The 27,761-nt window shown below is 42.5% G+C and overlaps 1 protein-coding gene across 1 annotated transcript; it reads right to left on the bottom strand.

Moving 5' to 3' along the window:
* Nucleotides 1-358: 358 nt before the first annotated feature.
* Nucleotides 359-27,282, bottom strand: KBTBD11 (kelch repeat and BTB domain containing 11). The gene is made up of 2 exons (XM_077782383.2): nucleotides 13,402-27,282; nucleotides 359-12,962 (listed from the first exon to the last, which is right to left on the bottom strand). Exon 2 carries the CDS (start codon nucleotides 12,885-12,887, stop codon nucleotides 11,118-11,120), a length of 1,770 nt encoding a protein of 589 aa, XP_077638509.1. The 5' UTR covers nucleotides 12,888-12,962; nucleotides 13,402-27,282; the 3' UTR covers nucleotides 359-11,117.
* Between the last annotated feature and the right edge of the window lie 479 nt (nucleotides 27,283-27,761).

The following is a 27,761-nucleotide window of genomic DNA, read 5'->3' as shown; positions in this document are numbered from 1 at the left end:
ACCCAAAATCTTAAAAATTTGAAGTGAAAAAATTGAAAATTGATTTGTAACCTTAATTATGGGCAGATGGCAAGGCACTGAACATTATTTCAGATAAAGTCTTTCAGAAAAGACTGTGAGGAAGAACATCACACTTCTCTAAAGACTCCATGTCCTTCCTGATATAAAATACAGGGACAAGAGATGAAGGTGGAGGAATAGGCACAGCAGAGCTATTACCATTTCCAATCTGTTTGTGTTTTTACTCACCTGGTGCCTCCACTGCAGATATCTGTGCATCTACAGAAAGGCAAGCATCCCACTGCCTTTTCAGAGCCCAGGAATGCTGCAAAAGGCCACAAATAGGGACAAAAGTAGGAACAGTTTCACTCCTTTTTATTCTGGTCAGGTTCACAGGAAGAAAATATTCTGTTCACATGGAGTAAAATGTTGAAACAGTAAAATGCATTCCACAGTATTAGTCAATATTCCCAAAGTCCTTTACTGATGAAAAAAACACAAACTTATTTCTAATACCTAATGGGTTGAACTACCTTTCTCTCCCTCTCCACCCCCACTTTTCTCTTTGGAGAGAACTGAAGCTTTAAGAGCGTTTCCCCAGTAATACATGGAATTTTACAGCAGACCCAGAAGTAAAACTAGGTCTTCTTGATGTCTCTACTTCCTAATGCAAGAGCAGCAGGAACTAATCATTCATTGTCCATAGAATTATCTGTCTTTTTTTCAACTATGTGCAAGCATATGAGTCAACATTAACAGGGAACTGTTTTCCTAGGTAATCTGCACCTGTGACTTTTCGCTAAGAATGATTCACTCAAGCCCCTTTTTGCTCCCATGTTCTCTCCCCACATCACAGCACAGCAGTGCAGAATCCCTGTGCAGCACTGAGGAAGATGAACTACTGCAGTCACTCAGCTGGCTCCTTTGCCTTTTTTAGTGCTCCCAGAGAGCTGGGAGAGTTCAGAGAAAGTGAACCTATTGCCTGAATCCCTTCACATTTAAACTGTGCAGAGGAAAGCCCCTTGGGTCTGATGAGGAGACCTACACTCCAGCTGTTTCAAATACAGTAGCAGCATCAAGGATAGCCACTGCAAATCCTGATTTTTTTACTGCCCCTTCAAAAATAACTTTTACAGGTTTTTTTTTTTTACCACATATAAGCTGAGCTTTTTTCTTGGCTCTTGGGAATGAAGGGCAATCTTGTAATTTGAGTAAGAGGAAGCCTGGAAGTGTGCTCTCCCCAGAGACCTACAAAGGAATAACATCTGAGCCACTGTGCCTCTTTTGTTTTTGGGAGAGGGAATATACACCTTTGCTCAGGGAATATACAGTTTTGCTCCCTTCTGCAGGCACTGAGCCAAGCAGTCTGGTCAGGAAGGCAGTGCGAGCAGGAACAAATTCTGCTCCCCATGGCCTACCAGTTGTTGCTTACAAGAGAGTATGAGGTGAGCAAAGACTTCCTCTTCTTGTCTGGAGGCACAATGGCCCTAGCTAGCCTGGGATAAAAACATGTTATAGGCATATGTAGTGACAGGTACTCTGACACACACCTGTACACCAACAACCTGCTCATAAAGTCTGGTGTAGCAATGACAGCAGGTATGATGAGTTAAATGACAGGCTGGGCTCCTTCCCATTAGTGTGTCAGCCAGCTGAGTAAGAGCCAGCATTGACCAGGCTTGTCAAACATTCCATATGCACTACCATCATACCTGTATACTCCAACTCTGTCAAAGGCAAACCAGATTTAGACACAGTCAGAATCTACAGTTAAGTAACACTGGATTACTTGAAGAAGCACTTAAGAAGGAAGTATGAAGGGGGCTAATTAATTAGGGTGTTTCAATTTTTCTTTCAGGAAGTATTTTGAAATACACCATTTGTTTTAGAATAGGGTGACAGAGTACTGCACCTCCAAGGTGTGTTACTGAGTCACACAGTCAGAATCACCATTTGCTTTCAGTAGATACACAGGAGCAGAGAACTTCAGTAGGAATGTAAAGCAAAGAGGTTAATCTTCTTTTAATTAGCCCATGTAATTTCTCACACCATGCTGCTCCAAACCAAGGAACTCTCTCATGGACATGCATGACTTTGCATTTTTCTAATAGTTTAAAATGTATTTTTAAGACGACTCTCTGCCTATCTAGGACTTAATTATGGTCTAAAAAGAGACTGACAATGATGGAAAAACTTTATTTGCCTTAACTGCATTCACTAAAGTTATGTTTAATCTCAGGTTTTATTTCTCTAGTTCTAGCATTCTACATTTTTCTTTAACTAGAAAAATATAGGAGAGACAAATGATCCATCATTGAGGATGATAGATCCTGTACAGAATAGAAAAAAAATCCTACAAATCTTCTACTGTCAAACTCTGCAATGATTTTTCACATGTGCAGCGAACTGCAAATCAGCGGGTCAGGGAACAGAACTGGATGAGACATGGAGATGGGGATTGTGATGACACAGGAAAAAAGAACAACCTTCATCAGTAATGCTAACAAATTGTCAGTAAATTAGTCCCAGATCACTGTTATCTAAATGATGTGGGAATTAACTTTATTCTGCCACAGTTTGTGCTATTACTTTATTCCTCCAAGACCTCCTAGCTGGTCAATACTTTAATCCTGCAGTTCCTTTTTCCTGTAGCTGCAGTTCTGAGGTGACTTAAAGCTCAGGTCAGTTTAACAAAAGGTGTCAAACTCTTGCCTTAAGTCTCCATTATGACTAATTTAATTGCTCACAACTTTCTCTATTTCCTTAGGAAGTGAACTGCTCATGGTTCCATTTTGCCAAAAAACAGATACATTAAGTCTTCCACAATTCATCTAAAAATTTAGGGCTGTATGAAGGGAAAAAATATCAGGCTATGGGAGGAAAGTTTGCCTCCTGAGGAAAGGAGTTTCAGTGATTTGCAATAGGTAATATTTCCAAATTTCCAAATTCACAGACTCCCTGTGTCACATATTGAAATGTTTGAGTAGAGAGACAAAGGGAAAAAAATGATAATGAGAAAGGTAAAAAAAGAGAAGACTGCAGAACAAAAGGAAAAAAAAAGGCAAAAAAAGAAATTTAAAAATAAAAGGAGGATAAAAAGTCATCACCTGCAAGACTCTCCATTATAAGCTGCTCAGCAGGGAATTTGAGAACTGGCACCGCCAGCACAGGGAGCACAGCAGTGAAGGGCATGGCACAGGACAGCCAGGCACGTATCATTTTCTCTCTCCTTCCCAAGGACTCTGCATCAGGCCAGCTGTCATTCAGAGGATGCTCATTCAGCTCCTTCTGGTCACTGCTCACTGCCAGTGACCCACCAGGCAGGTGTCACTGCTGCCAGGCACAGTCATGCCCCTCTCCCTCTGCCTTAACTTGCTCACCAGCAGCTGCTCCAGTTGGGATTTATGAGATCCTCTTCACATTCACTTTAAGAACAAGCCTGCAGGTACTGCCACATTTATTGCTTCCCAGCCTTCTTTTGGCCACATGCTGTTATTTAGCCCAGGACTTCTTTCTCCTCTTGACAGCTGCCTTGACAATGCAATCCTGAAACAGGAATGGGGTTTGTTTCTAGGCATAGTCCCACCTAACACCTACTCGAGTTTCCTTTATCCCCACCTGTGATAGGTACATCTGTCCATAGGCTGTAAACTCATGTTTGATGAGATGTTACTCACTTGATAATTACTCAGTATGACATGGGAGTTCACAGCTATATGTGACTTCCCTGTTTGCACAGTCTAGCAACTGAAGATTTGTCTTTCCAGCAAGACTTCTCTGCCTTCAGGGGAATACAGGCCAACACCATCTGCTTACAGATGTTTTTATATGAAAAATTATTGTGAATTTTGAATATACAGACACAAGTGATGCATTATACCTGGAAATAGGTACCAACGGGGGATTTTGTATGCCCAGATTGAGAGGTCTTTGAAACCCAAATCTTTTATGCTACAATTGTTCGGTTTATCATTTCAGAACTGGAAAATTAACCATGGCACAAGTTATTGGACCAAGTCACATAATTTACCAGACTACACCTGAAGCTTGAGCCTGGAGCCTAAGCATCCTGAGAGATGTAGGTGCAAAATGTTCAGTGAATCAAGCAGGAGTATAGGCTTGAGATAAACTTCATTGCCATGAAACTTCCCAATGTGTAGTTCACAACACAGAGAAAAATTAAGAGCTAAAAATTTATATTCTTGTGAAGAAAAAAAAAAAACCCAAAACACATTCAAGTGACTTACTGCTTGAGTCTTATTCAATCAGAGCTTTTATTTTTGTTTTCCAAAGGAGGTTCCCAGTGATTTTATAACAGACTCAAAACTCTGGGGCTAAATGGAAAAAAAAAACAACCTGGTAACCTAAGCTGTTTAATTGAGCTATTCCAGATTTACCCTGGCTCAATCAGCAGCAGAATTTAGCCCTTCTTAAGAAAATGTAAGAAAACCTGCATATTGCAAAAGGTAAGGAAGTAAGAGAAATTACAGCAAGTCCAATCCCATGTAGTCTATGAATACTGAAGTTTTCAAACAGGTCATATGGCCTCATGTCAAGCAAAATATCTGATGAGAAAATAAGGAGACAAAGTAGGGAATTTAAACTGTATTTGATTCTGCTTTTACTCATGCTGCTGTAAATCTACACCAGACAAAAATCTGACATGTGGGACATAATACAGGAGAGTATCCTACATGTAGGAAAAACCTACATGTAACGTCAATAAATGAATAATGCACTTTAACATACTGACAACAAAAAAAAAAAAAAAAAAAAAAGGAAATAAAAGTTAAGTGGAGTATATGCTAATCTGCATTTAGGAAAATGCTTTCACAGCAAAATATTTTAAGTTCCAAACACCCAGGGCACTGTAAAATAAAAATATTCCTTTTTTGCTTAGCCTTAGAAACATTTTCTAAATATTTACCTGTCTGATAATTTGCATAATTTTGTCTTTGCTTTATAAGAAAAAATATAATACCACTTACTGATTGGATGGATAACAAAGAAAAAACAACAATTACCCAGAAATCCCTAATGGGGAGCATAAGCTTTTTTAAAGTATTTATTTCATTCAACATAAATTGGGAGTACATAAAAAGCTTTGCCTATATATGCTTCAAAAATGAAACTATTAATACATCAGTTACACATATAATTCACCTGACTGTGAACAGCGCCTAAAGAATTTGCATTAATCTGTTGAAAGTGGCAGCATCGACATTGTATTTCATTAGTTCAGATTTGTCAAGGGTTTATCCACTACAACTTGAAAACAAAGCAAGAGACTCCTGCAAAGGTAGCTTAAACACCGTAGTGATTTGAGAAGCATTGCAGGTGTAAAATGGTAATAAGTAGCAATATAATTGGTAAAACCTGTTCAAGAAACAGTTGAAAAAATACTGGCCCTATAGTCATCACTGTCTCAAGTACCAACTGTTGTTTCCCTTCCCTGCTATTTGTTTCAATTGGATATACAGTAGGTACTTTTGACTCGGAATTCATCTCTTCTGTCCTATCCCTCACTCCCATTTCTTTCCTTTTGAGTAATTCACAAAAGTTAGTTTCCTCCCAGTGATGTGGGGGAAGAGAATCAGAAGGGGGAAAGCAAGAAAACTCCTGGGTTGAAATAAAGACAGTTTAATAACTAAAGCAAAAGCAGCACCTGCAAGCAAAGCAGAACAAGGAATTTATACACTGCTTCTCATGGGCAGGTAGGTAGGTGATCAGCCACCCCCAGGGACGCAGCGCTCCAACACACATAAGATGACTTAGGAAGACAAAGTCCATCGCTCCAAATGTCCTCCCTTCCTTCTTTTTTTCCCCAACTTTATATGCTGAGCATACAACAAATGGTCTGCAATATCCCTGTGGTCAGCTGGGGTCAGCTGTCCCAGATGTGTCCCCTCCAAAGCCCTTGTGCACCACCAGCCTCCTCGCTGGTAAGGTGGGGTGAGGAGCAGAAAAGGCTTGGGCTGTGTGTGAGCATTGCTCAGCAATGATGAAAGCATCTCTATTATCATCACTGTTTTCAGCACAAATCCAAAATACAGCCCCTGTGAAGAAAATTAACTTTATCTTAGCCAAAACCAGCACTCCTGCTGATTCCTAATACCAGTGGGTTCATTCCAGCAGCTCTCAACATTCAGTAGGCCAAACCAAATGAAAAGTGTGTCATCACATACTCTGAGCACACAATTTCACTGAGCCTGTGTGTCAGTCTCTGCTTTTAGTAGCAGTAATACAAAGTCAGAATAGTTCCAGCAATGTAGTAAGTGCATGGAACTATTACAAACTTGCACTATATTATCTCAGAGTAGGAGCTGAGGCAGGAAAGAGGTAAAAACATACTCTGCTACAATACTACTCAGACTCATACTACTGGAAGTAGCCAAACAGGGCTGTTCTGCTAAACCAATGCAAATCCAGTTTACAAAGTAACAGCAGAAAAAAGAAAAATTAATATGTTTTTTTACTACAACTGCTCAACAGTACTACTGTTTCCCCTTCTTGTGCTTTCTTAAGTTTCTCAGGAGCAATGCTACGGGAAAAAAAACAAAAAGCCCAAAGATAGGATTGTGTCTAGATCTGGATTCATTCCAGCAGAAAACATACGTATCAGTCCAGACACTGAGCACCTGCACCACTGTTAAGCTTTGTGATAATGAAAGTTAACAGATTTATGGAGCAGTCAATGGAATGCATGATGTAAATCAGGAAAAGCAATAGCCACTCATGAATAGTGGTTACTGGGATACAGCACTCTGAGAGCCAATCAAACAGCACAGGAGAGGTATGGCTTTCATGTGAGTAATTTATTCTTCTATCATTTTAAATTTAACCAGGTATTTATTTACAAAGAAACTTTCTGTGGATATAATTGACATCAGCAACTGCACATTTTTAGCCATTACTAGGGTATGACTAACATCCTCCCCATGTTGCTTTAACAGTGCCAGTTTTGATCAAACGGGATTATTATTTTGCCAATTACTTTTTTGACTTAGTTTCAAGTGTAAACAGAATCTGTACACATGCTTTTGCTGCAATTAATATTTCTAGTTTACAGAAAAAGTTAGCAGATAGAAACAGTTAAGTTTCATTTGTTAATAGCATTTCTTTATTTAAATTGGGATTTAGTTTGAGGTTCAATGAAGGCTTTAGGCATTTCATTATTAGGTACGATGTGGTGGTGTGTTTGGGGCGGGAGCGCGGCAGCACAGCAATGCCTCTTTACAAAAGTGGCACCCCTGAGAAGAACCCAAATTACCTGTTGGCTGCCCAGTATGTTTGGATGCCCAGTACAGTGCATGGACGAGCTCATCTAAGACTGGTGACCCAAAACACAGAGCCTATTTGCAAAAGCGTTCCAAAGAAAACATGACTGATTGTAGCAACTTGTAGTAAATCTACGTTGCATTACCCATCCAGGAGATGGGGCCTGCAATCTACTCAGAACTCAATGCACAGGAGCCTATGTGTGTAAGCTTTTGGAGGATTTACATGAAGCTTCCTGAGGAAGAGCCAGAGGTGGTGGTCCCAATGTACTCTCAAACAGCCATCGAAATCTGAGAACACACACACACACACACCAACTGCAAGGCCCCAGTTCAGTCCTTACTCAGCTTACAGGAATTCAAATTCTCTTATGGGAATCCTAAATTCTCTAGCAGATGATCTTGAAAACAGGAATAGTCTAGGGAGGAAAAATTACTACCTGAAAAATTAGGGCAACTATCTCCTGTGTGTCCCATTGAAATGGGAGGACTGTAAGATTCACGGAAGACAGACAGCAGGACAGACAGACGATGTCTCTCTAGCTAGTCTCAGATCAGCCAGTGAGGATGACTACCTTCATGACTGCCTGGACTCGTCCCAATCGTTCCTTTAGCCCACTGACAACCAGAGGGTGGGAGACGTGGACTGAATGCTTGCAGGCAAAGAAAGAACACACAGGTCCCCATGTTCTATGCAAATATGGTTCACTTCAGGCTACTCGAGAGAAAATGGCTGTTTTAAAAGCAAAACACATGCAAACACAACTTGAGGGTGGCCTGGCCTTTTGGATTGTACCTAAAATAAACCCTATTACATCAGTGGTTTCTGGATATCCCACTTGGTAGGTAGATGTGGAACTGCTCTGAGCAGCTCCAAATGGGTGGAGGGGAACTGCTCAGCAGCTCCACATATCAAAGACATAGTTGTTGCTAGGTTTAAGTAAAACTGTAGGGTTCTGGAATGACAATTTCAGTCTTTAAATGCCTGAAGACTACCTACATTATGGTTCTAGTACCCAAGTTTGGAGGCAGGGAGGGGGTTTCTTTGTGAAGATAGAATTGGGGGAGAAAATTCTCAGCAAACATGCCTCAGGCCTTCCAGGGAGGAAACAGAGGCCACAGAGTAGGAAATCTGGCTAGAAACATGCCTCTGTTGTTAATCATCAGGCTATGACTACGCAGTGTGCAAAGGAAACAGGTTTGATAGACAGCTACTAATGAAGCCCAGACTCTCCCCACTAACACTGTGTAAACAGTGAAAGCAGGTAAGCACTTGATTCAACTTTTTTAAAAAATAGGAGCTAGCAAAAACACAAACCACTGCAGGTTTTTCAAATGCTTATTACTGTAGAAATGTATTTCTTCATAGTGTACAGCAATAAATATTGGAAGAAAAGATATGGTTCATTCTATTCCAAAAGTTTGTGGATTATTGTCACATCTTAAACCATGGAAACTTCCCAAAACTCATTTAGAAGCATTTTCATGGCACTAGCAGAATGAAAATGCTTAATTAATAGGAATGCAAAACATGGTTCGATACCTCACTACACTGTAGCGTAAGAACTGTACTACGTAAGTCTTTGAACTATGAAATTGCCTTGTATTGCAAGATAAAACAGACATTTCCTTGTGTTCCTGGTGATGCTACTATTTCAAAATCTGGCCTAGCACTTACATCTCTAGTTTAAGTATGCACCTAGGCCTTGCATTACACAGCTTGAAATACTTTCTACAGTTAACATAAAAATTATGCTGAAAGCAAACATGTAATTTTTCTTTCCTGCTCAAACTACAGTACTGTAATTTAATCTAGAGTCAATATTTCCAAGGATTCTCATCTGAGAATTAAATCAAATACTCTGTGAAGGATGTTAAATTCCACTGCACCAGCCTGTACTGAGGCTAAGATAAATGTCACACTCCGCAGGCCTACAGCTCCTGCCTGGCTGATGCTTTAATTAGCTCACTAGGGAACAGCCTCACTTGGCTAAGAACTTCTAGGACTGGACCACTGTTTTCTACAGATTGACTAACCAGATCAGCTGCATTAAAACCCTGTGCAAAAACAATGAGAAGAGAAAAAAAAAAACCCAAATAAAAAGAAAAGAAGCATCTATTAAGTTCACTATTCTGTTTTGTACAGATGGTGTCTCATAGGACAGAGCCTGCTGCCTTCCTTTGGAACTAGCAATTATGTGTAAGAATGCTAAAGTCCTGTTTAACAAAAACATCTTAATAAAACATAAAAAGATCTGCTTTTTTGATGCAATGTCCCTATGTCTTTCTAAAATATGAATCTATACTAGAACTTTGAGTATAAAGAATTAGTTCTCTTCCACAGTCCATGCGAGTTCCATGCTGAATATACAGCAATGTAACAGCAAAAACACAGGTTATTTTTTCAGAAAAGGTTTCTCAGTGATTTACCATAAAGCTAAAACGTTTGCCTTGCCTACTGATTTTTTTTAAAAATAAAATATATAAAATAAATGCATGTGCCCTTTTCAATATAGTCTGTGTAGACATTTCAGGTTTTCCTGTTCTGAGTAACATGACAAAAAGTGTGCTCCAACTTTCCACAGGCAGGAAGATTTTTTTTGTATGGTTTTGATTCATTTGGATGCTGCCCCACAAACAGCACTCTTGGGCAGTTTAGAATCACAATGACAGCGTACGCCAACAGCACGTACTGCAATTAACAAAGACTTATTGATTACAGCAATCATTAGTTCAAAATAAATAAAGCAGTCTCTCAATCAAAAGACGGAGAAGTAACATCATGCTAGTGCACAATATAATCAATATGTGTAGCACATTCCTATTTTCCATGTCCCCTTTTGATGGTCTTGAAAATAAGAGGGAAAGGCCTTTTGCCACAGGTTGGTTTAGGTTAACCTTCCTTGACCTGCAGTTAATTAAAGAGCATATGAAGTACAAACTTATTCCCCAGCTCTAGTGCCATACATGGTCATGTCAACTGGTTGCAATCTGAAGAGCTTCAGTTCATTTTTAATTCAAAATCTCTGTATCACGAGAAATAATAAAAGAGTATCTTTTCATAGAGAAACCATTGCCTTTTTCAATTAAAGAACATATCAACATTTCATACCTAGCATAAAATGCCACATTTTAGAAAGGTAGCTTCACTTTTTTTTTTCTTTTTCTTTGCATACCAAGTAAAACATGTGGCTCACATTTGTGTTACTTAAAACATTAAATTTGGTATCTGTTAAATCATCTGTGGTTGAAATTCCTGGGACTAACACAGTGCCACAGCTTCCTTAAAGCATCTATTGCAGCAGAAATGAAAGGCTGTGATGGAGATGTTCTTCCTATACTTTTTAAACACAGGAAATAGTTGGTTTAACATGAAAACAAATACAGCTAAACTATGTTGCTAGCAATGTTTATCCCTCAGTATCATTCCAGGGGGGAAAAACATCACAAAGGACAGCAAAGTCTCCAACCCAGATTGCAACTACGTGTAAACACACAACCAACACTAACGTCCCATTATGACACTGTTGTCAAGAATATTTTGGAAATCCAGGTTTAAAAATGTTTTTCTCAGATTGGGGATTGGCACAAACATAATCTAGAGATTATCCTTTATAGCAGCTTTTACTTTTGTGTGCTTGGCTTTTCACACAAAGCCCAGCAAACATGAGAAGAGTTACAATTGAGTTAAAACCAGCTCAACATCTTGAGAGCAGAGAGGAGGAAAGGGGAAGTCCTTTTTCTCTGCAGACAGAATAGAGAGGGTCTCCTCTGTAGATGTCAGTTTGTGGATCTGCAACGCAACTCCCCTCTCAGGAAGCCAGAGCCAGGCTGGCCCCCTTACAGTGGGAGGGAGCCCTCCTGGTCCCCTGTTTTGTCCACCCTCTCAGGCAGAGTGAGCACGAAGGGTAGGAGGACACCCTTGGCATCCAAGGGAGCTTTAAGAAGCTCCCCATCAAAGGTGCCCTTGAGCCCACCATCTGCTTCCACCTCACCGTCCTGGGCTAGGCTGAAGCGAAGGGTGCCGGTCCGGTTGACGCAGTAGATGGTGTTGCCCAAGGGGGCACAGCGGAAGGGCTGGATGGGGCCGCCGCTGGGCCGCAGGCTGGCGCACTGGCTCCAGCACTTGGCCACTGTGTTGTACCGGAAAACTTCAACGCCACCGCTCGTCCCGCCGCCTGGGCCCTGCTCCCCACCACGGCCACTGCTCACATCAAAGCGGTAAATGAAGCTCTTGAAGGCCACCATGTCAGAAGAGCGCCGGCGGCTGCTGTTGTAAGGGCACTCCTGCCACTCGTCACGCTTGGGGTCATATTTGAGCAGGCGGTAGAAGAGGGAGCCTCCTGACACATAGATCTCCCCGTTGCAAGTGGTGGCCTCGTGAGCCACAGCAAAGGCACCCTTGGGCAGAGGTGCCACAGGGCTCCAGCGGTCGGACCGCGGGTCATACCTTTCCACAGTGAAGAGGCACTCGCCACCCACAGCATAGAGGTAACCATCCAGGGCCAGCAGCTTGAGCTGCGAGCGGGGCTGAGCCAGCGGCCGCACCTGGCTCCAGGTGTCAGTCAGGGGGTTGTAGCAGAAGACCTTGTCGGAAAGGCGGGCCCTGGGTTCACTGCCCAGCGGCCCCGTCACAATGCCCCCCGCAAGGAAGAGGTAGTTGTGGAGGACACACATGGCACAGCCCTTGGCATTGGCCTCCTCGGGCAGGCGCGTCAGCACTCTCCACTCACCGCTGCCCTCCTGGTAGTAGTGAATGAGGGAGCCACTCTCCTCCAGCGACACCACGGAGGAGGGACTCTGTGGCCGACTGCTCTCGCGGCTCTGTGGCCGGCTGCCACCACCCGGCCGCTCGAAGGCGTCGCTGACCTCGGCCACCAGCAAGCAGGGCCGGCCGGCATCCATGCGCTGCTGCAGGATGAGGTCCCGCTCAGCGCCACTGAGGCGGCCGTAAACGCTGGGCTCCCGCAGCACCTCCAGGTAATGGTCGCTCATGAAGCGATAGGCAGCCTCCCGCAGCTCCGCCAGCCGCTGCTTCTTGGCCAGGCAGAGGAGCTGGTAGCAGTTGCCGAGGCAGAGCTGGGCGCGCATGGCCTCGGCGGCACAGTGCAGGGCGCAGGGCATCTGCAGGACGCGGGCACCGCTCACCACCTCGGCCAGGTTGTCGTGCCGCACCTCGCCCATGCGGGCCGTGTACACGTAATCGATGAGCAGCCGCAGCGCCCCGTAGCTCACCCCCTTCACCCGCAGGACGTCCCGTGAGGCGCGGGCACGAAAGTAGTCACTCTTGGCCGCCAGCACCGACTTGTGCGCCCGAATACGGCGGCCCGACACCTCGATCACTAGGTCGGGCTCCTCCGACGGCCGGTCCCGTGGTCCCACCACCTCCTCATCCTCCTCCTCCGGCTGGCGGACGGCGTTGTTGATCTCCCACTGGTTCTGCACCACTCGGCCGCCGGCCGCGGGCGGCTGCGGCTCGGCAGCGGCGGCGCTGAAGCAGAGGGAGGAGCTGAAGCCGCAGGGGGCGGCGGGCGTGGGCGGCGGCGGCGGGGGAGCGCCGTTCGCAGCCCCGCTCTCCTCCTCCTCCGGGGCCGCGCCGCTGCCCTCCATGGAGCCGCGCTACCTGCGCCGGCGCCGCGCCTGGTCCGTGCGGAGCGCTGCCGGCCGCCGCGGCCCGGCCATCACCTGCGGGACAGACCCAACAGCGCTCAGCATCCGCGCCCTCCTCCGCTGCCCCGCGGCTTCTTCCCCCCCACCTCCCTGGATTAGTATTCGGGGCCGCCGCTCTAGCAGGAGGGACCGTCTCTGGCTTCCGGGGCTAAACCGCAGCTTCTCCTTTCCCTGGGGGATCCACCCTGCGGCTCGGCCGCCTCCCGCGGCTCACTGCGTTAGCTCAACTCCTGAAAACCTGAGCTCTTTTGGTGGGGCGGGAGATCGCCCCGATGAGCACCTCAACAGCCTGAAAAGCAATTCTGGTTTTCCCGTTTCTCTGCAGAAATTTTAAGCAATCTGCAGGCACTGCAATCCTTCTCAAAATAACTGGTCCCCCCTACACTGCACCGGGTGATGAGCAAAAATTTCCTTTAAGGGCAGATACTTAGGAGCACTGTCAAAATGTATTCACCTTGTGCAACTGTTTCAGTGGAAGGCTGAGGCTGCAGTCTATTCTGGAAGGTGATTCCCTGCTAGCTAAATTTGACTTTGCATGACCTTCAGGAAGTTCTCTTCACATCAGTGTTCCTCATATGCAATCCCCCTGTTTAAAAGAAGAAGAGTATTATTTTTAAAATCGATAGATTCTCTGTTTAGTTAGAAGTTTGGGAGCATTAAAGTTATGTCTCCTTTAAAAATGTATCTAGACTATCTTAAAGACACTGTAAGTATGCTAACAATCCTAAGTGTTTACAAAACACATGAAAGTACTTTTTCTGTACTTGGGACAAGAGCAATCTCACATTTGTGTAGCAGCATATGTAGCTGTAAAGCATTAGCAAGGTGTTAATCAGACTTCATAAAGACTGCTTCATGTCTTTATTCAAATATTCTGTTAATAAAAAGTAGAAGCAAGGAAAAAAATCACAATAGATAATTAGAACATGAAGTATCTTGTGGGAAAAGGCAGGATACAGGGAGGACACAGCTGTAAGTAGGGTAGTCCCTGTCATCACAATCACCACCCAGCTGTATCTTCATTTCACAAGTATAGTTTTTAGAATTTAATGACGTGCCATTTCTTTGCCTCATGTTTGTTTATGAATTTCCCAGACTTGGAACCAAGCATCAAAACTTGGTTTAAGTTCTGATGAGTGATGCATAAAAATTGTCTGAATGTACTTAACATAATTTAATAAGTATCTGCAGTCCTGATTCTATTTTAAGAAGGTTATTAATTTCCATTAAAATCCCCTTTGTCAGTTTTTTCACAGCCCTCAAGGAACACTCATTTCTATGTAAAATATGCATTGTGGCTTCCTTTTAACAGACATGATTCATTTACCCTGTTAAATTAGCATTAGGGAGATGTAACTTTTTTTTTTTTTCTTTTTTTTTTTACTGAAAGCATAATTGGTAAGTGACATTGTCTGGAAATCCCTGACACAGACAGGAAATCTTGAAGCCCACACTTGCAATGCAAACTTTACTTAAATGGTAATATCAGTCTTCCCACATGGTGATTTATTTTGTGTACTTGCTCAGTAAAGGGCCTTCTACTACATCTGATCACATTCACTTAGAATGAATCAATGCTAAGGCTTCATTTTTGGGTATTGGAGACTTTCAGAGCAGAACAACAGCATTTTAAAACTTATTAGAATTAGTAGATTTCACCAAGTTTGTATTCCTCATCTGAGTGTTTAAAAATCTGGGATTTAGGAACTTTCTCTGACTGTATGAACGTTGGCTAGCTTTAGTGGCAGACTTCCTGCTGTCCAAACCCAAATGCTGTAGGTCAAGCTTTACTGAGTTTTCTCAGTACAGTCTTGACTAGACAAAAAGATTTGCAGTGATCTGTGCACACTCAGTGTGTCTATAGAAGATGTACTGGGCAGAATCCCTGTTGATGTGATTATGTTTTTCATCAAGTCTTAACAGTACACAGAGCAACTACTGCAACTAAGAATACTCTGGCCATTCCTGACACACCTCACTTCTAACACCACTTCTCCTAACTTCTACTTAGGTACCCCCCTACAAGAAGGATTGAGTAGCTTCACATAGTTTCAAGCTATTGGTCATGGCTTGATTTTGCAAGTCAAACTATAAAGGAAGAATGAAAGAGAATGCTATCAAAAATTAGAAGTATGGGTGATTAAATGTGGAAAGTCAAAACCAGTAACTCTAATACCAGTAGTATTTCTCTTCAGTGAAATGTATTTCTTATATTATATCCCAAAGGAAAATCACCATTTAGAATATTCAAAGAAGTTAAAACAATAACTGGAAAAACTTATCTTGTCAACTTTCTCAGCTAATGGGAAAAGAAAAAAAAAGGGTGAGATTCTCCTCAAGCACAGTAATCATACCTTTTCCCATATTCAAATATCTGCTTTGTTTAGAAGTTTGATTTGACACATTTGAAATGTTATTGAGCAAGAAGCTTCTAACAAATGTCTGTGTTAACTCACTACAATTCCCCTGAGGAATTGCAAGGATAAGGAAGGACTGATGGCATTGCTTGCTAATGGGAAGCAGCAGAATTCTGAAGAAAATTATCCTCTGGCATATCCAAAGGTAATTACCAAGAATATGCTGAATTTTATGCTGAGCATGAGAAGAACTTAAAGTACCACATACAATTAAGGCAACAAGGAACAATATGGGGAAGCTCAAGACTTAGAAAAGCTGAAAGAGGGTTTGGAGGATTTTGCCAATGATAGCAGTGACCATGACAGCAATGACCATGACAGTAATCCCAGCACCTCTGTCTAGCTGAAAACGAAATACAAGAATTACACAAAGACGAAGCTGAAAAAACAATTCAGAGAAGTAGTGGAACCTTGCCACTATTGAGCAACACGACTGATCTGAGTTAAAAGGTCATGGCTTTAGTATGAAACAGGAAGATGCTGAAAGGGCCTGATGGAAATACAATACTGAACTCCTCCTCCATTCATTTCTTACCTACAGTGATCAAAGAGTTGTACTGCTGTTCTGGCAACACAGAATATCCAAGAAGTACAGAACTGCAGAAGATACTTGATACCTGTGATTATTCAGAAGAATCTGACCACCCGACGATCTCATTTGGCTTAAATAAACTTAGTTTTAACATTTATTCAAAACTCACAAACAGGATAGGTATTGGAAAAGGAAGCAATCTATTGAGAGTACAGGGTACCTATGGACTGAGGTCACCTTTCATACTGGGGACTTTTAAGTCAGAAGCTGAATTACTTGGTCTGAAAATGTTTTTATTATCATGGGTTTGGTCTAGGGATGATGTAATGTTGATGGACAGAGGAGCTGCCAACAAACATGAACTGTATTTACAGACTTGGCAATGATACACAATACCCTGACTGTGTGGCCCCAACCTCAAATGCTGTGAGACACTGCTCAAGTAACAGCACAGATAAGAAGGCACAGTTTTTCTGACAGAGAAACTGTAATAAAGAGCTGCAGGTAAAGTTTCTTGGCATTGTATTCATTTGGCAGTCCTTCTGATAAAATCCAATTAAATGCTTGTATTGAATTGTTCTCTCCTCGTTTTTCTTGTGCAGTGCCAATAGCCTTTGATCCAAACCACCTCCTCCAGCAAGACCCATTTTCTCCGGGGAATATGTGCATGTGGGAGGAACTGGGTTACTTCTCTCCAGTTCACAAATGGAAACAGCTCTGACTCAGTCTCATGGTAAATAAAAGCAGTGCTTTCCCTACCATAAGCAACTCTAATTTACATAAACAGGCTATCCTCTCCAACAAACTTACCAGTTCAGAAATGACAGAATACCATTCTGCTCCACCTTAGTCCAGAAAAAATGCTTTTATAAAAACTTGGACTGCCAAATTTTTACTTCAGTAGAGAAGTCCCTTGGGATAGGGGTGTAATCTGATTGAGATGATTAAGGCTCTGTGTACTGTCTAAAGAGGAAGGATCATCAAAAGAGAAATAACATCCCTTATATTTATTTTAAAAACTAAACAATGACTTGAAAGTAGAACTGGCCAGGGTGAAATCTAGGCAGTGTCAAGCGTAGAGTGGTTTGCATACTTATAGAAATAGTCTGCAACACTCCTGGTCACTGAGTAGATCTGTGAAATTTGGAGGAAAAAATGTTCTCTTTGCAGATGGGGAAAATATCTGGAGCATGAAGATGCCATTTCTCTGAAAGGTCCTGTACTATTGGATCTCATTACAGATTTAAACTCTAAATCTTAACCACTTGATTAACCTCCTATTTTTAAGAAAAGAGTACAATTGTCTTTCAGTGTGCCACCTCAAGAAAAACAGCATAAAGAATAATTTTTTTCTCTCCCTTTTTTAAAGTTAGGTATGTTACAATCCTAGTGCCTTGCCCTGACTGCTGGATATATGGCTTTTATAGTATTGCCTTCACACTCGTGTGGATGCAAATTTTGACCTCTCAATGTGCTCTAATTTTTTGACAACATGTAATAGAGGTATAAATTGGTCTTTATCTCATAACTACAATATTTTCATACAACCACAAAAAAAATAAACATTTAAGAATTGCAGCTTATGACTACAGACCACACAAAAACCATGTGGACAGCAATTCCTCATCAGAAACTCAGGGGGAGAAAAGGCTGTGTGTGTTTGGCAGAGAGGAAGAGAGAGAGGAAATAAGATTTTTGATAATAGAAATATTATCAAAAGCTTGATTAAATCAATACTATAGCTAACAAATCTAAACCAAAAATATAAAGACCTAAACAGTCATCATGACCAGAGAAAAGTTTTCCTAACAGTGATATCCATAGAGACAGACATTCTCTAAAAAGGAAACTATCTTTCTGAGTTCCTTCCAGTTTAGATTCTTCAGAAATAGTTAGGGAGGAGTAGTGCCTCTCAGGAGTTCTCACAACAAAAAGGAAATAACAGTCCTACAAAAGCAAAGATTAAGTGCAAGTTCTCTCCAATATCCCTCAGAGTAAAGAAAGTCTGACAACAAAAAACCACTCAGAAAGAATTTTGAGTGATTACAATATCTTTGGGAAAAACTCCAGGGCTGATGTGGTGTCTTTACCACTAATGCATTACAGGTCAAGAGATAAGTATGGCATGACAACACCATACTGAATGTAACAACACTTTTTATGCAGAATTGCTGCTAATTCTACACATGGGCTCACAGCTACACTCCTAAATATGAGAGCATGTGGTCATGTCTGTGATAAACTGAAGTTAGGTTGCTTCCATCATTTCTAGGGACAGCTACATTAAGTTAATAGCAGTACCAAACATACCAGCATGGTGCTACAGATGAAAGTATAAATGCAGTCCTTGAATGTGTGTAGGGAAATACAGAGTACCCACAAGGAAAACATTACCTTTCCTCTACAGCATTAGTATGTTTACAATGGAACATGGTGGTTGAATGGATGGAAGCATGTACACTCAAGGCTTTACATTTTGGAAGAAGCATTTAAAAATCTGTGAAGACAAAGATACCAAATTATTTCAGAGACATAAAAAAACCACTTTAGTGAGAGACTCAGAACAGCACTTTAAAACCAGACAAAGGCTTACTTACTCTGTCTCCAAAATGCACACCAGCTCCCATGCAAAAAGGTGATACCTAGCTTAGAAACCCTCTAACATCCACATGGCTTTGGAGAAAAGGTGGTTTGTGCTAGTAGCCTGGAGAACTAGTACAGCAAGCCTTAGTCAGCCTGAGAAAGGCAGAGCTGACACTTCTTCAGGGCTTGGTATGTTTGCTCTGTGACTTGACTCTGCACAAGTGTAGGCACATGAAAATTCTGCATGCTGAAGGCTTTCTTAGGCTGGTGAAGAAACCCTAAGCAAACCAAGTGTAAGTGTAAACAAAGCAAAAGGTTTATGCTGCTGAGGCGGAAAAAAAGACTGTTAAGAGCATATTGTGGTTAATTAAAATTTACCATAATTGATGGGGAGAGGGAAGGATGGGCTCAAGGAAATCTACAGAATGAAACCCAAAAGTGCATTCAGCTTAGAAGGATCCTGAGTGAGAAAACTGTCAGCGTATAAATATTCAAAGACAAAGAAGTATCCCATGGAGAAATACACATTTTTATCCTGCCACACACTTCTGTCAATACTGGTTCATGTAGAAGGCAGGATGCTGATCTTCATGGGCCTTTCATGTGACATAGGAAGATCCTTATTCTAACGTGATGAAAGGGATCTTGAATATGTGCCTTGCTGGAAGGCATCTGGGAAGCAAGGGTAAATAAAACTAGACAGGAGCAGACTAGTTGATCTAGAAATCCTTTCTGACCTTAAATTCTGGAAATTGCCATACACCAGGAGCACTGACTTGAAGCAAAACATCAGCTTGTGATGATTAAAAGCCTCATTTAAGCATTAATGTGTAATGTGCTGTAATGTGGTAATGTTGACTGCAGAAATGCTTTTCAGTATTAAACTGTATTGTCAACAAATTGCAAACATATTCAAAGTCTCTACAAACACTGTGGTAATGTTGGTACTAACAAAGAAGGAGGAGATTATCCACTGAGAAGCCAAGTCAAGCAAACAAGCAAATTTGTTTAGACAGATTTTTGAAAATGGAAGTATCGAGTCAGCCTTGGTTCTGAATTCCAGAACAGCACTTGATCTCCATAAATGTACTGCACCCTGCCAACACACCTGCTCTGTATTGCATTTAATACAGAAGATGGGGCAACTTTTGGAGGAAATTAAATTCCTGCTCTAAGATAAAACTGGATTTTGCTTTTATATCATTATATAAAGGGCATAGAGATTGAAGAGCCCAAAGCACCATAAATCTGCCAAAATATGTCACCATTGTGCTTGAGAAAGACTGAACGTGAGAGGAAACAACAGACTTCAAAGGGAAGCAAACAGTCCAATTTTTCTGAGACTTATACCTAGGAAAAGAAAGTAAAAGAGTAGACAATAATGAAAATGCTTTTTTCCCTAGACAATCTCTAGATCTGGTACTTAAAAGAAAAAAAGTCCCACTTTTAGATACTGAAGAGTTTTACTGGTTTATTGACAAATTAAGTAAGTGATGCTAAGAAAGGCAGAAGTCCTTTAGATATGGAATGAATGGCACCCTTCTCATTTTTGGAACTCATATATGGTTTCTTTGCCCAGATACTTCTTCAAACTTAAGGTTTACAGTCATTCTAGCTGCAAGTAAAAATTATATTACAGGCAGTTTGATTTCAAGAAAATTCCAGGTTCCTGCAGACATTGTCTCTACACAGACTTTGGACTGGATTCAAATACAGAGAGACCAGCCACAGTGCTAAACATGGCAAAAGCTGACTTTGAGGGCAGGTTTATCTGGCAGCTGGCAATGTAGCAAAGATGTAAGAGCTAAGACAGCCAGATCAGATAGCAGAGCAAAGCCTCCAGCATGACAGCCTTAATCTGAAAGAAGGAAAGGAATCAGCTTGCCATGGCAGAAATGCTGCTGGTACACTTTGCTGTTGGTCCTATAACTGTGACCTACTAGATTACTCACAGGAGTTTTACTTCTTTGATTTCATTTCATTAAAATCAGGCCAAGATGGATAGACATAAGGCCAAATTCCCACACAGAATTAATCTGTGGGTGGGATGCACCTCCCAGTTCTCTTGCAAGAGAGACCGATGCTGTGTGTTTGAACTGCACAGCACTGCTGATCTACCTGCAACCAGCTCCTGGAATGGAATCTGGAACATACACACAGGTTCTGCACACTTATGCATGGGTGGGTACAATTAGATGCCAATTGATTTGGATCCTTAAAGATAAGCTCATGAGAGCTATCAAGGGCTAGTCAGTAGAAAAATACTAAAGACCATGGTGATGAAGTGCTTAGCATGTGCAATCAGGGGTCTTTAGTTCTTGCTTTGGGTGCCTCAGCCCAGAATCCTCTACAAAATATACCTAAATTACTTTAAAAGATAGCAGTACTGACTTTTGCTGCTACTTTCTGTACAATAATTAGAGCTCTGACCAAACCCCACGGGAACTTGTCACTATCCCTTCCTTTGCCTGACAAGACTGAAACCCCCAAATATAAACCAAGTGCCCAAACCATCAAGTTTATGAAAGAAGACTTACTCTCCTTCAGACTAAAGCAGTTATTATTTTTCAGAGAAACAATAAAAAATGTTTTTGAGAGTGAGAAAGAAGAATCCTGAGTTCTGCTCCCTGCCAAAAAGGAAGTTTCTGTATTTCTTCCCATAGCCTTTAGTGGGTCAGGGCTCAGCTATATTGCCTGGAGATCTAAGCCATTCTGACTTGTGCTAGGATTGAAAACCACTTGTGCTGATCGCAAAGCAGAAACGCATGCTGCAGTCATAGGGACTTTTTCAGCAAGCCTTCACTATCAAGAGTACCTGTAGGCTGTCCGCCCAGATTTCACCAAACAATGGGAATGCTTTTAGCAGCAATGATGCAACTGAGGGCTTAACAAAGTATGAAATGACTTTATATAATCATTTGAACTAAACAGGGAAAAAAGAGAAAGTTTAATGCATGCTGTTTAAATTAGTAGAAGCTAACACTTGCTGACCATTCTGAGACAGAAATAAAACAGGTTTCTATTAAAATACTCTTATTTTCATGGGCTGACACTTTCTGCCTGGGGTACATAGCATTTTTTACTATAATGTGAACTTCATATGCTGGGCCTGAGTTTTCAGGCAAAGGCTTTCTGGCACTAATTTCTCTGACTAAGCTCAACTTCTGCAACAAGAATTTAGAGCAGGTAATTCAGTATCTCCCACTATAATGTTTTTTCCATTGAACAAGGCAGACAGGTATCTAAATTAAAGGGACAGTAAAGATTGCCTGGTTATCTAATCTAATTCCTGCAAGAATAGGCCAAAGAATTTTATTCTTGTATCAAGCCAGTAACTTCTGGATGAATTAGGTCAAAACGTTGTTCTGCTCAGATCATTCACCTCACATCTATTCATTGGCCAATGGCCTTGATGGAAAAGCAGCTGTCAAATAGATCATCCTGAATACCTTGAAGAAATGTACATACTGCTTTTCACTTTGGAATTCTCCTTCCCCAAAATGATCCTTGCTCTTTCTGAAGAGACATTCAGAGCGGCTACACAACCACGCAGGGTGATTATGAACACAGGACTGTCCCATCTGCTTTTGGACTTTTGACACAAGAGTAGAAGACTTTAGTATGTCTGACTAATCCATGACTCAAACTTATCATTTTCAAGTGCTACAGAATAAAGGGTTGCTAATGCATGCAGTTAAATATACAGCATATTCAACAGTCACAGTGCTATTCTTGCATTTATTAGTTTGCCATTTGGACAGAGGTGTACAGCTAGGAGCCAGTATAAGAAGTAAGACTTTTACATTAGAACACTGAACATAGAGAGATGTTTGGTTTTACGGTTATGATTTGGGAGCTGTGAGAAAAAGCTTAGATTCAGGGATCCTAGTTTGTGGTTCTGACCATTTAGAGATTTTGATGTTTCAGTTAGAAGTCTAAACTTTGGTTGCTTCTGACTAGAAAGATTTTAGATACACATCAGCAACATCTCAAAGCAGATACTGAGGCTTTTCAGCCACTGTCATGTGAAAAGCTGCCTGATTTTAGGGGTAAAATCCAAGTATTTATTTCCCATAAGGCTGCAAAATGTCTTGGCAGAAATACTGTCCAAATATTGGACTAAAAGATTCTTCCAACTCTCTTGCCTGTCTCAAAGGTCATTCACATAGAATGAGTGGTATAGACCTTATTCTGAACAAGAAGCAGCATCAGTGAGTTTTATCACATGAATGCACATGAAGTCTTTACCCTTGTTTTCCTAAGATCAAAATTTAAAACTTCTTGGGACACATGGCACTGACAAACTCCAAAGCTCATACTACAGTACACTCAAATAACATTTACTTTTGCTGTTTGTGCATCTGTTGTGGAAACCAAAATTCAAAACTCAATTATCAATTGCTGTCAAAGAAGTATGTTTGTGTACTGCTCACTTCCATGGCTTTGAAGATACTTGTGATAGTAGCCTGCAACAAGAAACTGCCACTTAAGTTTCACAGACAATTTTGATAAAGCCAGAGTCTGCCATCACCTTAAATCCCAACCCCGCTCCAGTCAAGGAAAATTCCCATTAACTTCATGAGCATCTGGATTTCTTACACTGCTCTACTGGGTTTACATGGCAAGGTTTTGGCAATGGGAGGGCTGCAGAGGTGGCTTCTGTGAGAAGGTGCCAAAAGCTCCCCCATGTCTGACAGAGCCAGTGCTAGCCAGCTCTAGGACAGACCCTCCACTGGCCAAGGCAGAGCCCATCAGTGATGGTGGCAGTGCCTCTGGGATGATAGAGTTAAGAAGAGGAAAAAGTTACTGCGCAGGAGCAGACTGCAGCCAGAGAAGACAGGACTGAGAATATGTGAAAGAAACAGATTTGCAGGCTCCAAGGTCAGTGCAGAAGGAGAGGGAAGAGGTGCACCATGCGCTGGAGCTGAGATTCCCCTGCAGCCCATGGTGAGGCAGCTCTGCCCCTACAGCCCACGGAGGTTAATAGTGGAGAAGAGATCCATGTGCAGCTGGTGGAGGATCCCACATGGGAACAGGTGGATGCTGTGGATGCCATGACCCTGTGGGAAGCTCACACTGGAGCAGATTTGCTGGCAGAACTTTTGACCCCACAGAGGGCCCATGCTGAAGCAGTTTGTGAAGAACAGCAGCCCATGGGAAGGACTTATGCTGGAGAATTTTATGGAGAACCTTCTCCTGTTCCTGGAGCAGGAGAAGACTGTGAGGAAGAAGAAGCAGCAGAGACAATGTGATGAACTGACCAAATGCCCAGTCTCTCTCTCCCTGTACCACAAGGGGTGGGGAAAAGGTAAAGAATTCAAGTGTATAGTTAAGCCTCAGAAAAAGAGAAGTATGGTGGGAAGACGTTTTTAAGATCTGGGTTTATTTCTCATTATCCTACTCTGATTTCCCTTAAGTCAGCTCGGTTTTGCTTGTAACAGTAGCTGGTGAGTGGTAGTTCACTGTGCTTATCTTGACCCACGAGACTTACACTTAATTTTCTCTCCCCTGTCTAGCTGAGGAGTAATAGAGCAGCTTTAGGAGCTATATGGCATCCAGCCAGGATTAATCCACCACAACTGTACAGACAAATACAAACGGTAGCTTTTTTTTTAACTAAAGCAATGCAGTGAGTTGCAGTAAAAGGAAAGATGAAAGAAAGCTACAGGATAAGAGAAAAACTCTCCCAAAAACAGATTTGTCTTTGACAGAATCAGAACATTAGTTTCACATGCCACTCCTGCAGCAAAGGGTTGGCTTTTAGTTCTTACTGTCTAACACCTAAAATATGGATTGCAGAAATAATAGGTCATTTCCAGAGCTAAGGGCCTGTTTTTTCAATCTACTTACAAGAAAGGGGGAAAGAGAAAAAAGCGGAACTGCTTTCAAGAAGAAAAAGACAGAACTATTGTGAAACTCTGACAGGTTGATAGTTTGAAATTATTCACAAGTCCAGGATCCTGCCAGCAGTTAGAGATCCAAAGCTGAAATGCAAAACTTACCTAGCTCCTTAAGTATTCCTGGAGGAGTAAGTGTCCAGAAAAACAACTAAGAGTTTGTGCTAATCTATGAATGCATAAATGTAAAATAACTTCAATTAATTCAAATCATGTTGTGACAGACAACATAACAGCATGGAAGCTGCTTGACCAACATGTGTTGATTTGTATAGAAAGATTGTGGTTTCTGGCATGTTTCCAAGTAAGTTAAAAAAGCCTGTCAACCAGTTTCAGCCAGAGGCACAGCAATGGCAGCTTGTGAAAATCACACCTGAAAAGCATTTATGTGACACATCTTTCTTATCTCCCTGACATACGATGCAAAATCTGTAGAACCACTGGATTTTTTTTCTCATGCTCGTTTTGCATTAAACAAACTGACTTAACCAATCATGAATCCTGCTATCCTCGCTGATGAGATATAAGAAATAAACTGGGAAATACCAAATGTATAGTGCAGAAAAAAATACCCAACCAGCTCTTTTTTGCATTAACACTCAATAAAACATATACAATACTGACCCAGTCTTGTAATGCTTCCAAAGCAAAAACTGCCAGTTAGCATCCATGGAGCATTTTAGGATGAAGGAAAGGGTGCAGCATTGCCAATCAATTGGTCCTGATCCTGCAGAGAGTTACAGATTTAAACACTGCTCACAGAACTAGCCCCACTTGTAATGCCAACATCTGCAGTGTAAACTGAGTGCTTGCTTAATTAAGTGCAGGAGGAAGGAAAAATCTCTGTGCATTTACTGTGTTGTCACATGGTAAGGAGTTCTGGCCCAGGGAATTGGCAGGAATGTACAGCCCAGGCTAGGGAAAGAGCTGGTTCCCTTTCTGCTCAATAAGAGCTCAGTCACACATAAGGTTAAACTGGCTGTCAAATCCTGAACTGCTATAAAGTAATTCTTCTTCAATGAAAGGAACTAATCATGCCTGCTCACTGACAAAACAAGACTGAGACCAAACATGAAGCCGAAACAATAGATGATGACAATTTCACTGAAAAATAAAACACCAAGAGTAAAAATGTCATGTCCTGAGAAGGCTAATGAGATATAATACAATGAAAATTGGCTCATTTTTTAAATGGGTATTTTCAAGGATGTGAAGTGGCATAAAATGACTTCTCTGCTTCTGTTCAGAGGCAAGAAACAGACTCCCAACTGCAATGCTATACAGTGTCACTAGGGATAAACAGAAAAATCCCTGCAAAATCCACAAAGGATCCCACCAAGGAAAAATAGTATTTAAAAAAAAAAAGTTTAATTCTACCTTGAAAGAAATTGCAGGATTTCCTTTCATGTTTTATTATACCCTTCTTTAGCAGTCAGCTGCCCCTAATATCCTCTTGCAACAGGATACTACAGGATGCTGAAACCCCTGGTAAGTAGGATCTGGATGCAGTCATCTCACCACATCGTCATCTCTATGGTAACCTAGGCCAGCCCTAAATACTATAATCCTGCTTTACTATAGTAAAGCCAGTTAATGACTTTAATTGAATGTTCCTGCCAAATAATGGTGCTCTAATATTTATTGACATTTCAAGTCTGTCCATCTCTTTGGACTATTTGTTATATTGAAAAGCGATGCAAACACAGCGTTTGTAAAAGAAAGGAAGCTACTACAGATTTCAGCCTTTTGACATTATCAAGGTGCAGTCCTGCAAACTCCAGCTTCTAAGTTGCACCACTAACTTCCACTGCCAGGAGCGAGTCCTGCAGAGCACAGAGGAGCTGGGGCAGGCATGGGACCAGTCCTTGGCTCTTGGCAGGTTCTCATCAGACAGTGCCATTAGCAGTGGATGACCAGAGCATCCCACTGGCATGCACTGGATGTCCTAATTAAAGAGTGAATAAATGCAGTGTGATGGGCCCTGGGAAGAGAACACAGAACAAGCAGAATGGGCCAAACAGTTAAATGAGGGAGGAAATATTGCTTTATCAATACTACTGACAATTTAATTATTATTTTCCATGAACATTCCACCTAATTCTTTTTTGGGAGACAGATGGTTAAGTCCCTGGAAAACAGAGAAGCCCTTTTGCTTCTCAGATCATACAGAAAGATTGTTCTTTTTTATTGCTATTCTATTTTTTATTGCCCTACTTTTTTCCCTAGCTTTTTGCTCCAGTTTTCTATTATTTGGTTTAATTGCTGTGGACAAGCTTTACAAAATATTATTATTTCTAGAGGTTTTTTTTTTTTCTTGATGGGTGAAAAAAGTAGGCTATAGGATTTAGTAATATCATTTTCTATGCTACGTGTAAGTTTGGGTTCAGAAGTCTGCTTTTTGTTGGTTTAAATCACCAGATATAAAAATCTACCTACTGAAATTCAGTTTAAGTTTTTTTTGAAGCATCCTCCACCCTGCCAAATCCTGCACGCGTATGCTCACCCAGGGCTTGCGTGTGCTTTTAGCAGGATGGGGTAACACGCCATGAAGAATTTATAGCGGAAAGCCATCTCCTGCTGTTACACATCCCTAAACGCTACAAAGTCATTACTGTATTTAACAGGTCAGCAGGATAAAAAAATAATAATAAAATACGTAGGCATCAGGGTTGGCTTCTCTGCGACATAAGGAGGAGGCATATGGAGATATGCCCAGGCTCCCCGCTGCCCAGAGAAGGTGGATTAAGGGGGCCAGAGGGAAGAGAAAAGAAACACGATCAAACCTGACAGTGCTCCAGCAACCCCTCTCACACACACGCGCTGCCGCGGCTCCACGTCGCGGTCCTTACCGCGGCTATCGGAGATGCCGGCACCAGCCCTCCCCCGAGGCTCCGACCCCGGCCCCCGCTCACCTCTCGCCCGGCAGCGCCAGCGGGAGCGGCGGCCGGCGGCGCCGCCGTGCCAGGCGGGGCAAATGGCCGAAGCGCAGGGCCGGGCTGGCGGAGGGGCCGCGCTCAGCCCCTTTGTTCGCCCGGCAGGCGGAGGGAGGAGCGGGCACGGACCTGTTGCTGCTGCCGGCGGCTGCCGGCGAGGGGCAGCGGCCGCGCCGGGAGCGCCGCGGGCTGGGGCAGGCGCGGCCCCGCGGCGCGGAGGCGGGCGGGCGGCGCGGCGGCCCCACCTGCCCGCGCTGAGGAGAAGCTCCCTCCCCGGCGCCGGGGGGAGCGCCGGGCCCGCCCTCAGCTCCGGGCGGGGCCGGGGAGCCGTGCCGGGGTGCGCGGGGCGGCGCCGCCGCTCCCCGCGTGAGGCAGGGCCGGGGGCTTTGCCGCAGGGGCGCAGCGCAGCGCCCCGGCCGGAGCCCCGAGCGCCGCGGGCCCGGCGCCGCCCG

This window comes from Lonchura striata, chromosome 3 (genome assembly GCF_050655825.1).
Source record: "Lonchura striata isolate lonStrDom1 chromosome 3, ASM5065582v1, whole genome shotgun sequence".
In the NCBI taxonomy this organism is placed as follows: Eukaryota; Metazoa; Chordata; class Aves; order Passeriformes; family Estrildidae; genus Lonchura; species Lonchura striata.
Note: the sequence above shows the minus strand (reverse complement) of the source record. Positions and strands in the feature narration are given on the sequence as shown.

Bases quoted from the DNA above. Each gene is read 5' to 3' on its own strand.
- KBTBD11 (XM_077782383.2), bottom strand. From the start codon at position 12,887: ATGGAGGGCAGCGGCGCGGCCCCGGAGGAGGAGGAGAGCGGGGCTGCG.